This window comes from Gavialis gangeticus, unplaced genomic scaffold, assembly GCF_001723915.1.
Source record: "Gavialis gangeticus isolate Ggan-Ray unplaced genomic scaffold, GavGan_comp1, whole genome shotgun sequence".
NCBI classification, from domain to species: domain Eukaryota; kingdom Metazoa; phylum Chordata; order Crocodylia; family Gavialidae; genus Gavialis; species Gavialis gangeticus.
Window position 1 is genome coordinate 12,881,372 of NW_017728996.1, and position 12,016 is coordinate 12,893,387.

Below are 12,016 nucleotides of genomic sequence, written 5' to 3' on the forward strand. Positions count from 1 at the left end.
CTCGTGGGAGGGGGGGGGGGGGGGGGGGGGGGGCGCGCACGGGGGGCGGGAAACCTCCCCTAAACATTTAAATTAACACCAAAAAAAAAGCAAAAAAAAACCTACCCTAAAAAGTAAAAGTCACTGATGTGATGAGGGTATAAGCCATCCACTTGCTTCACTTTAGGAAGCGTTTATTTGTGTAAAACTCAAACTTCCAGAATCATGGAAGTGCCTCTTTCTTGGGTGAACTCTTTGAAGTTCACGGTGTTGAACATACAACTAGTTGCAAGTTTATTCTTATTGATTGCACTCGAGTGCTTTGGAAGAGGAAGTAAGGAAACCAAGAAAAGAACACCAATGCTCAATGCACAGCACACAGGCTGCTACTCAACCCATTTTCCAAGCAGGAGAGATTGCATGTAATCTACAGTTATAGGAAAAGAAAAAGGGGTATAAGGGATGAAAATCAAGGCCCCTCTCAGTTTCTCAGTTTCTTAACACTATAACCCAGGAGGTCAAAATCGCCTCTACTGTATTTGCTGGTCGCTTCTCACACTCTACCAACCTAACTCTTCTCCTACCTGCGGTTAAGGTTCTGCTTCAGATCAAATTCAAGACTGGTAGCTTTGCAGATAGTATGTTGCCAAATATAATATTTGAGCTAGATAATAATTATAATGCTGCTTTCCTTTTATACTTCTCAAGGGGTTGCGGCATCATAACCCCATTTTACTGATGGACAAGCTGAGGCACAGCTAGTGGGAGCAACCTGCCAAGCTGGCACCAGAGCATAGGGTCCTCAGTCCCACTCGAGTGCTCTAGCCATGAAACACAAAGTAAACTGTTGGAAACTAAATAAATAAATACATTTCATATTGATTTGTTCCCATCTTTTTTAGTGATGACAAAGTACCTACAAATGTGCAGGGGGGAAAAAACAAGCAAAAGGGCAAAGACAGTTGAAGAAATGGTGTTCCACCTTTGAGATCATGACTTAAAAAACCTCCCACAAAACTCTGAGTCACCAATGTGAAGACTTTTATTTAACTCTAGTTTGCTGTTGTTTTTGCTCATTCAAAATATTTTCGGTGAAAGACCCAAGAGAAAGCCGAGTGCACGGTTGCAGGGGACACGTGTAGAGAAGAAACCAGCAGGGGAAGGAATGGAAACATTGCTTCTTCAAATCACTTTTGATTTCCCCTGCAAGTAACTTCCCCAAAACATCTGGGTTCATTCAAGGTGCTGGCATGGCCTTTTCCTTAGCAACCACAAACAGAATTCACATCTCTGCTTGTGCAAGGCAAAAATTACAGGGAATAACAATTGCACCCTTAATCAGATTCATTTGAGACATTTAATTTAATTGATCAGACTGCAAAGAATGCATCTTGAGAAATTAATCAAATATTGAGCTTAAATGTATAAATTCAGTAGTTTCTATGCAAGCAATCAGCTACTGTTACTCGGAGCCTAATTGCTTTCACATCACTTCCCTGACACACTCTGGAAGCCATTCCTTTTCTTCTCTCTCAGATTTAGATCTGTGAGCTGGACTTTGCTACTGATTTTACAGGAAGGGTGCTAAGATGGGTAGCACTATGAAAACATAAGACAGGAAGGCAATCAGATTGTATCAAGTAATACAAATAAATGCAACTGGCCTCTCACAATCAACAAAAACAAAAGAGCAGAGGAGTAAAACTATGAATTCCTTACACCATTAGGAACTAAACGCTTCCTTTATGATAAGCTCCTAAGAGGAGATTATTACATACTGTGAATACTTCTTAAACGCCTCCTCTATCCCACGTTCATAGTTTAGTACTTGGGCTCTACTTTCAAGTCTCACTGTTTATCCATATGCCTCCGTGTATTATAGAGGTAACCCACCCATCAGTACAAGTTACACATCTGCTTCTGCATGTGACCCACAGAGCATGGCAGACATTTGGGTGTTTAGCTCTGGAGGTGGTCATTTGAATAATACAGTACACATCGGCCAAGGTGGCAATGTCCACACAGAAAAAATTAAATGCACCCCGCCTCCCAAATTACACACATGAATGTTGCATCCTATTTCTCTCCAACAACTAGATGCTTTTCCCCATTTGCAAGCCCATCATGAAGGTCTTATGGCCACAATGAATCTTTAGCAGGTATTTAAGAATATAGTGGCTCATTTGCAATCCACATGCCTATGCACCATACAACTCTTTGCCCCGTTTTTGTTTCCATTAATTTTTCAGAGTTTTATCACTTGAGTTTAGTGCCTCTTATTTCCCTCTATATATCAGGCAGGCAGAGATAAGATTTTTACTCAAAGCAGTTGGTCTTAACCTCTTACTCGTCACCATAGCTTATATTAATATTTTATACTGCAGGCCAGTTAGCAGTTGGCTAAATTATAATCAGTAAATCTCATGAGTGAAAGAAAATATAATTAAAAGATGAGGCTGGGAGTTAATATTAGGGTAGGGATTTCAAAATCCACAAAGGCCAGGGATGTTCAGATGTAGAGAGTTGGCTCGGCCAATTATAAAGATAAGTTTTTAATGCCTAATTCTTTCTGAGAGTTTGGTGGAGTTTAAATCCAGGGTTTGGGTCCAGCTCTGGCAGGCTTACTGCATGACTCCCAAATTGGTTTATTTTGTGGTGTAGAGCAAGAGGATTAGATTTTAAATTAAGGAGATTTAAATCTGCAATTTAAAATCATCGAGTGCAAACCCCTGATTTAAATAAATCTATTTTTAGCAGCTTTTCCATTCATTCTTCTGTTATTTTCTAAAGGGAAGCACATTGTCATTTGTCGATGGAATCATTTAAAAATATCTACATTGCATGTACTATATATAGATAGAGACAAAAGGACCTTTACACATAGATTTGGGGGTTTTTTTGCTCTGTAGAAGGACATGCTTTAATGATATATGTTTATTTAAGTACATCATAGGTTCAGAGTCTCATTAATTTTACATTTTTAGTATTTTCAACAGTGGTGAGTGTGTTATTTATTAGGAGGGACATACTGAAATGGAGATTTTGTGGATTTTGCAAAATCTGGTATTGCCCGTGAAATCCATGGGGAAAAAAAAAATTACTGCTGTTGCAGCCCACCAGGGTGGGAGAGGGTGAAAGGGGGGTTGTCCTCTTGAAGGCCTGCTGGCAAGATAGCTGTCACACGCACCCCTCACCGCTGACTGGCTGTGAGGGCAGCCTATCACGTGGCCCTGCTCCTCTCCACCAATCCGTGGGAAGGGGCAGGGCCACCGGAGCCCCTCGGCCAATCACAGGCATGGGGCCGCCATGCTCTGCCTGCGAAATGTCTGTTAGATTTCACGTCTGCCCACAAAATTGGTGGGCAGCCACCTTGAACTTTGCAGACCCCAATTTATTAGATACCTGTTCGCTCACAGCGTAGGAAAATTGTAGCCAAATTAAAATATGCTGATGAGACCACACAGATGTCCTCAGCAGATGCTCCTAATGTCACAATGTTTCCTCAAGTCTGAAGCCACGTCCCCATGCCCATGTCCATGAGGACTTTTGCCAGACTCTAGCATCCAGAAGCACCAGAGCAGGGTATAACCCAGGACCAAGCCCTTAACACAGTATGACTGATGTGCTATATGTATAAAGCTTCAAGCATTGGACATCTTTTACTTGCTCCTTTCTTTGTAGGCAGGGCAGGAAAAAAAGCACAGAGCCCATAATACAACATTTTTAATAAAGTCTCCTGGATTCACCATGTTCATTTTTACTTTATTATTTTAAGAGCTAGTAATAACTTTGGGCCTTAATATATTCTGTGTTAAATTCAGATTTCATTTAAATAGGTATATGCTTGAAAAAGAAAAAAAAAATAAACCCAACAAATATCTGGCTTCTTCATAGTTCAGGGCAGGGGGAGAGCCATTGATTTTTAATCAAACCTAGTTCAGAGGCACTAATGGCATTTCCCAGAGGCAATCACCATAATGACATCACATTCACTGGTTTAACTTAATGGCTCATAATTTTCTTAAGTTTCGCAATTTCCACAAAACTTACTTCGGGAAGTCAATTTGGGTCCAATCAGCATTTTGCAGCAGTGCCCTTAAAATATATCCCTCCAAGCACGATCATTCTCTTAGAACTTGGGAAAACAATTTAACTCAGCCTGGACAGATTCTGCAAACTATTAGCACCTTTGTTTATTCAGACGCACTAAAATCATCTCCTCCTTAGAGCGTGCCTTTTTTCCCAAAGGATGCACAAGCACTCAAGAAATGTTATTAACAGTTCTATGCAGACTAGAGGGATCATTTCCCCTCCGTGTTGTATTGTGGCAGCTGAAATGCACAACACTTCTGCACAACGAGAGGAGAAAACTGGAAGCCTCTGCAAATATAAAGCGGAATATAAACAGGCAAGATGTAATAATTCAATTAGTACTTTGCTCACCTGTTAAGAAGAATACCACTTTGCTATGCAGAGCAAAGAGAGCGACAGAGAGATTACAAGACTAGGTAGAGCTGTTCAAGAAAGCCCCAGGTGGAATCTATCTAGTTTTGCGGTTTTCTGGAAGCGGTGAAGTTTAGGTCGGCAGCGAACAGAATACATTTGCCCTTTAGTAAGGGGTGCAAATCTTAAACTGGGCTCTGCCATTTTTAACCCAGTCTACGTGTGCTGAACTTCTGTTCTGTTATAGGTAGAGGCCAGTTTCTGAACACTTATACCAGTAAAAGTGCCCTAAGTGTTTATTTCTTGAGACAGGATGGCTGGCATGAAATAGCACTGCTTGCTTGCTGACAGTCACAGCAGTGGACCTAATGCCTTAATATTCACAGGCCCTTAGTAGTGAGGGCCATTATAAAGCTTGCAATAATGCTAAACCATTTCCATTGGAGCTATATCGTCTGTCCTTAAGAGAAATATTTTGCCTTCAAACCCAGTGATGTCCACAAAATAGCTGCTATATAGTTGAAATCCTGGCTCAATGGAAGTTTTTACCATGACATCTATACAGTAAAAAATTTACACTATGTCCACTCAAGTCTGCCTGCTTCAGAAATAAGTCACATTTAATTTTTTTTAAGCACTTACAAGCACAGAAGAACCAGTTCAGCTCAAAGAAAGAGATTCCATTCTGGCTAACATACATGAAGAACAAAATTAACAGGGATCCAATTGCAAACCTAGCTTTTGCCCTCAGTTGCAACTGTGGAGCTTGAGGGAAGTTGCAAGTATGAGTGAAGACAGAATTGAAAGACAAGGGAAGCTTTGCAATTGGTGTACAGAGGTTTAATCCATAGCAGAACTGTACCTCTGGACTCTTCTTTATTACAAATGACATGAAAGATGGAAAAGATGCTGCAGCTTGGCATAGGACTGTCTGAGAATAAACATGGCATCTCATCATGCATTTGGGTTTTTTTGTTGGGATTCTGCAATTATTTGTTTTTAGATTAGAATTGCATTCGAGCTGCTCACAACAAATTATTTTTGTAGTGAGTGTCAAGTGTGCAAACAAGGCTTGCACTCTCCAAGCACTCGCAATGCTCACCTATTCTTGCAAACCCTCCCTCAAACTTTTTTTTTTTTTTTTTTAAATGAACAAAGTCTAACCATATAATTTCTCTACATCATGTTGCTGTGGAAAGACTTCCCCTACACCAGACAACATACAAACACACCCACCTTTGTTCTGAAAATATAAAAATAACCTGAAAAAAACTTCAGAACACACAATGCTTCCAATGCTGAGATCTTTTATAATGTCATTATTCTGCAAAACAGCATTTCACCGACAGTTTCTCGGTGCACAGGGAATTCTACCTGTCGAAAATGGCTTGGTTTTCTTTTAAGAGTAGAAGAGAAAGAGACCGGGCAGAAACGTCTCTGGTATCAAAGGGATTGAGAGGGGACCTGCCACAAATGCTGGTGTATTCCTTAAGTACAAAGAGAAAATACCAGGCGTAATGAAAGTGATTGTGAGAAAGAAAGGGACAGATTCATCCCCAAATGTCCCTCCCCATGATGAGCAACAGCATTCAGCCAGAAAACGCTTCCTGCTCTGGGAAGCCACAAACATTTCTAAAGCCAGAAGGGCATTGTCCTTTTTTGGTGAACAGCTTCAAACAATTTGAGAGCAGAAAGTCAGAAGACGTTCCTACCAGTTACCGGTTTTTAATCAGCGTGCAAGATGCCAACACAAATAAATGCAGATGCGGTGCTGCTGCGAGGATCCCCTGGCTTTAAATGGGGCTCCGTGTTGTTCCAGAGGTCCAAATGCCCCATTTCAGGATCGTGGGCTAAGTAGTAATGCAGCAAGATAAAACAAAAGGGAAAAAAGGAAATGTGCTGCAAAATTACCAGAACAAGACTGAGAGATGTCCATTAGAGCACAAGCAAAATGGGACTTGATGGCAGAGGAAGAGAAGGACAGAGACAAAATACAATCTACCCACCTGCCTCATTAGAAAAGAAAAAGAAAAGAATGCAGACATTAATCCGTTAAAATCATGTTAGCAAATCCTGTGAAATTCAATGCCAAATCAGAAAAAGACTCTGGGGCTTTTCGATAGGAAAATATACATCAACTGGCCAGAAAGTGGACTGGAAGAGCAAACAGGTCTAAGAATAATGTGTTAGATGGTATGACATTACTTAGTAGTGTGAGCCTCCAGCTCTATTCAAGTCACTTTTCTGGTTGGGAGAACAAAACATAAATAGGTATTTCCATTATACCCCTCAAAAAGGCAGCTGGGACCTGTCCAAACAGCACAACACAATGTCCAGGGCTGCTCTAGACAGGACAGTGCAAATCAAAATTAGATCAGGTTTAATTTCTCTCTCTCATTCACACTTTAGAGACTTACGTTCCCAAAAGCTCCTCATGCTTTCTGTTGTCCTCTCCCCAGATCGCGATGTCCAATACATCCTTCCTGTCAGAGAAGTAGTGAAAATCAAACTGCTCCCTCCACTGAGGATTTGCACTCTTACACAGTGTCTAGAAAACATGCAGTTATAATATTTACTTTTCTTAAAATTTACTTGTTTCCACAGAAAAAGCACATACCAAAACTGAGGCCAGATGTTTGGGCATAAAGTACCCACAGAGCCATTCCATGCAGACCCCCATCTCTTTACATGTTCATAGAAAAAGGAAGTACTACTTGGGCCCTGCAAATATTTACACCTAAACACCTTTAGCCACGTAAAACGCCCCATTGAATTGAATGAGATTATTCATGTGCATATAGATGCAGGATCAGGACCTTAAGTCACTGTGATGCATATATCGCACTGCATAATCAGTATTTTTTCAGCATTAGCACCAGCTCTTTCAAGAGACAGGTTTTGGATCACTGCTGAGGCCTCCCCGCACTTTCCTGCATCTCTTCTGCTTCTGTGGGTTGTGTGATTGTACCATATATGTTATATAACCCTTCCCAAAATAATGCATTTTTCAAGGCAATTATGTTGCTATTATTAAATTGCTGTACTTATTATGGCATCATTGAAGGCAGATAGAAAAATGGCTCCTGGAGAGAGACTCTAAAAATTAATTATAAAACTAACTAATCACTTTATAGAACTTCTTTTCTAACTGAAATGGCAACATACTATGATTCAGAAGGTTTTCCCCCACCAGAATTATTCATAAATTTCTGAACAACAAGAGGGAGAGGACCATTTTTTGGTGTACTCACTCTCCCCATTTTATTATTTTTATTATTTTTTCCCCACAGGCCTTAAAAGAGATATTTTGTAGTGCCCATTTCTCCATCATCATGTTTTTTAAACCCCCCTCTTTAGAATTAGAAATGCACATCCCATGAAACACGGGTATAAGTTATGGCCTAGAGTAAAACTGCATAAGGTGCAAGTACACACGGACTCTCTCAGGCCTGTGCAGAACTGAAGAAAACACTAGCTTGAAGCGGCAAGCCTGAGCATTTCAGACATTCACTTTCATATTAAACACAGGTATTCTTTTTTTTAAAAAACGCTAGTGATTAAAAAAAGAAAAGAGCTGCCCATTCAAATCTTTAACTTCTGCCTTTACAGTACTCTTAACACTACAAAACTGACTTCTGTGTTGGCAGAGGACAGACATGTGTGATGCATGACTCCCATTTCTCTTATTATTTGTGTGTGTGCACACATACATGTATTTTTGATTTCCTTTTTCTGCATTGAAATGCAAATATTAGTAAAAGAGACAATTTCTCAGGTCCTTGAACCCAGCCCTGATCCCAGAAACTGCTGGGCAGAATCAGGAATAACTCTTTCCTACTGTTTAAACACAGAAATAGGACTTCCTATTCACTTTAGATCCCTTGTAAGAATCCATTAATACTTACTTTACTCTTATACTTCTGATCTCCCAGTCTTAACACAACAAAAATCTGTGTCATGCTCCCTCCAGGGATGTGCTTCCCTTCCAATAAAGTGATCGTGACAAGTCCATTCCACAACTGGTTCTTTCGCAAGGAATCAGACAGACGCACATTTCGCATGAAACTCGGCTGGAAAACAAATCGTCAAACTATAAATGCTCCAACACCCATATTCTTAGATGCTTATATAGCTTCACAGTGCAACATAAGGCTTCTCACTTCACCTCTAGAGGCAGGGAAGCATGACTGTCCTGTTTATGGATGGGAGACAGAGACATAAAATGAGTTGCCCAAGGTCACAGCAGAAGCATGTGGCAAGTCAGAGAATTAAACATAGGTCTACTGAGTCCCAGGCTGGTGCTCAAACCACTTGACCATCTCCCATTATGCTCCCATAGCTCTTTGCTTGCTAGCTTTTAGTGTTTATGATACTGGAACCTGAGCTTGTGAATCATAAAGACTGATGTCCACTGACAAATAATGACATGATTGGATCTTTTATCTGGTGGCTATAGGTTATTTCAACACATTTATTAACTTTACAGTTTCATTCAACAGTAGCTTGTAGAATATAGCCCTAGCTGTGCTAACAGTTTAGTAATGGGTAATATTTTATTGGACATGGAGATGACTAAATGAGCCTTTATTTTATTTTTTTTTGTGTGAAGGGGGTGAGGGGGATAGTGGAAAGAGCTGGAAACATTAACACTCAAAGCTACATTTTTCCCTGTAAAAATCTTGCAATATTTTATTCTTGTGCAACAACTTTTAACTCGCCGCCTTTCTGTGCTTCAATCAGGTCAACTACAGGTGGGTTCAAGAGGGAGGGGATGATTTCATGAGTCACATGAAAATAGGATGCGTTCACTTTAACTACAAGAAAGACACGGTCAATAAAAAGATTGTAAGAGCGCTCCAGGCCTGGCTGTTACTTTTTAGAGCTAAATTACCCAGTAACAAAATCCTTAAATCATGCAAGGTATACTCACAAATTTTAACTAGCTCTTTATTGGTTAAAATACCTAAAGTTTTGAATCCCACACGCATATTAATATACTTCTATTTAAACACCCTGTTTGGCTTCCCTGGCACATGGGATAAAAATTCCTACCTTTAAAAAAAGAAAATGAGATTTTGATTCATAAATCCAGCTGCAGCACATTTTTTTTTAAGTTCGTCTTGTAGGCCAAAAAGCTAAAGCATGACTGTTCCCATGGACATACTTCAAAGTCCCGGCAGATATATTCCTCCCTAAACACTGCAACTATTTCAAAATCCTTTTTATAAAAAAGGGAGTAATGTCCACAAGGGATCAAAGGGCATCCTACGTCTGGCAACTGCCTAAGAAAAATGGCAATGCTTCTATGAAATATGCCCTAAAATAATTTTGCAGCTTGGTATGTCCTAATTTCGAATTGGATGTTTATCTTGGAAAGGCTTCTATCTAACTTGTCCATAAAACAGCTCCACTTAGCTCTATGAGCCCTGTGAAAATGGAATCCAAAGCTGGCTATTAAAGGGGCCTAGAGATTGCTTCCATATGGCAGAACAGCATGGGAGTGGAGGGGTAAGGCCTACAGCAGGCGCTGCTTGGCTTGAGCTCCCGATCTATCCATGGACACTCGTTGCATTACACCATAACATCTGGATTATTGCTTGTAATGTCCCTGGGAAATATCCACTTCCCATCAAAGCCTTTATCTATCTCAGTTGTACTTTGAACATTTTAGTATTTAACATAGTCATGTTTGATGTGATGTACTTGCTGCTTTAGGTCCAAAGATTCCCCCCCTCCTTCCTTGGAGGAGGAAGGAGGTATTTGAAGTGTTGGTTCGTTAAAAAAACAAAACAAAACAAACCACCAGACAAGTTTTATTAACCACATTACAGTTTGCTTTAATCTTGAATATCTATTTAATTGCAGAGTTTCCAGGGTGAAGAAAAAAAAAAAAACAACAGTTATCATCGCTTCATTATAAAAATCAAATGGGGTGAGCCTTTTCATTCACATCCCTTTTGTTCTCAATCAGTTTTCTGTTTTATCGTTGTTTCTCCGTTATTGTTTCATGGGAAGTCTGCCCCAAAGTTCCTGAACTTCCAGCTCTGCTCTCTCCCTCTTCATATCCACAATAGTCCTGTTCTCACCTTGTCCAGCTAAGTCAGCAGCAGAAGCTGTCTGCCCTTAGGCCATTTGTCCCATACATAAGCAGCAGCAGCTATTTATTTCTCATTATAAAATGTATTTTAAAAACTTTTCTCTGGTGTTTCTCCGCCCTAAGCAATTCAAAGTTATTTGCATAGAGTTAATTAAACCCTGCAGCCATGCCTGAGAGGTAAGGGAAGTATTATCCCTCCTACTGATGAGTGGAACAAGGCAAAGGGAAATCCAGTGAGGTGACCAAGGTCAAAAACCATGTCAGAGTTGAACTCACTTTAACACCCCCCCCACACACACACCCCACACACACACACTCATAAGCTTCACCCACTTTGCTCAAAAAAAGCCTGAGTAATTGTGGGGAAGGATCAAAACCTCTAGGTGCATTTGGACCTTCTTCAGTTAACGGATGATACCATCTACGCAAACTCCCTCAGGCTAGAACTGAAGAGGGCTGAGCCTGAGTTGCAAACCCCGCTTCACCTCAGAGGCAGCCCTTTGCAAACAGACTATTAAAGGGGAAGAGATTGGTTGGTGGGAAGGGTAGTTCTTCACAGTTGTTCTCTCTTGCATGTCTAGGTGCCTTTTTCAACCAGTTGCCTGAGCCTCCAGTCTCACTGCCCATGTGCTAAGTATGGCCAGGACATAGGACCTGCAACATGGAAGCTCATGCACACCTGGCTCCAGCCTAGCTCTCCCCCTGCCTGAATCCAGGATGGACACCTAGATACAAACTGCTCAAGTGCCTCCATACGCTACCTGACCCCTGTACTAGAGATGAGCACCTGTGGTTGAGCCCTGGAGCCTGCTGAGTTGAGTTCTTAGACTAAGCACTAGATTCTTCACTCTCTTGTCTTAGTTTCTCTGCAATCATCCGGCTCATGCTGGCTGTAGCCTGAAAACCCAAAAAGCAACAGGTATCCTCCAGGGACTTGCAGAAAGCTGGTATCATCAGGTCATCTAGAAATGCAGGCAGGATACTGGCTAAACATCCTCTCCTTCCCATTTTGTTATACCCAACTTCTCTCCTCTCTCATCCTGCCCCAAATCAAGCAGTCATTTTCATGAGCATCCCCCGGAGCCTATATGGAACCTCCCTGGCATCAACCAGACCTTGTATGGGTTTGCAAGCCCTCACAAATGGATTTGGTGGCAAATTCAGGGACCATTGTTTGCAATCCTGTTTGGGGGGACAGTTTATATCTTCTTTACTACTCACTTGACAGTTGAAAATACAAGAGATTATCAAGGTCATATTTTTGTTAAGGACTTGTTTTGGTTTTAATGGCTAAAAATTGACAATAGCAGCAACTTAAAATAAAAAAGGAAAACTTAGACATGTAGATCAGATAGAACTAGGGGGAAAAAAAAGGGCCAAGCATGCAAACTGCATTAGTTTGCAACAACAACTATAAAGGCCTGGTCCACCCATCTGTTTAGGGCTCAGGGGCCCCCAGAGAATGATGCATGAGATGCCAGAGCAAGTAGCATCTAT

General features: G+C 40.8%; 1 protein-coding gene across 3 annotated transcripts in view; it reads right to left on the reverse strand.

Moving 5' to 3' along the window:
• Positions 1–12,016, reverse strand: part of MCTP2 (multiple C2 and transmembrane domain containing 2) — a 235,120-nt gene that overhangs the window by 112,194 nt on the left and 110,910 nt on the right. For all 3 annotated transcript variants that reach the window (XM_019504031.1, XM_019504030.1, XM_019504029.1), the window contains 2 exons: positions 8,328–8,492; positions 6,840–6,970 (listed from right to left, as the gene is read on the reverse strand). In XM_019504031.1, the coding sequence (XP_019359576.1) occupies positions 6,840–6,970; positions 8,328–8,492 (296 nt within the window). The remainder of the gene's footprint in view (positions 1–6,839; positions 6,971–8,327; positions 8,493–12,016) is intronic.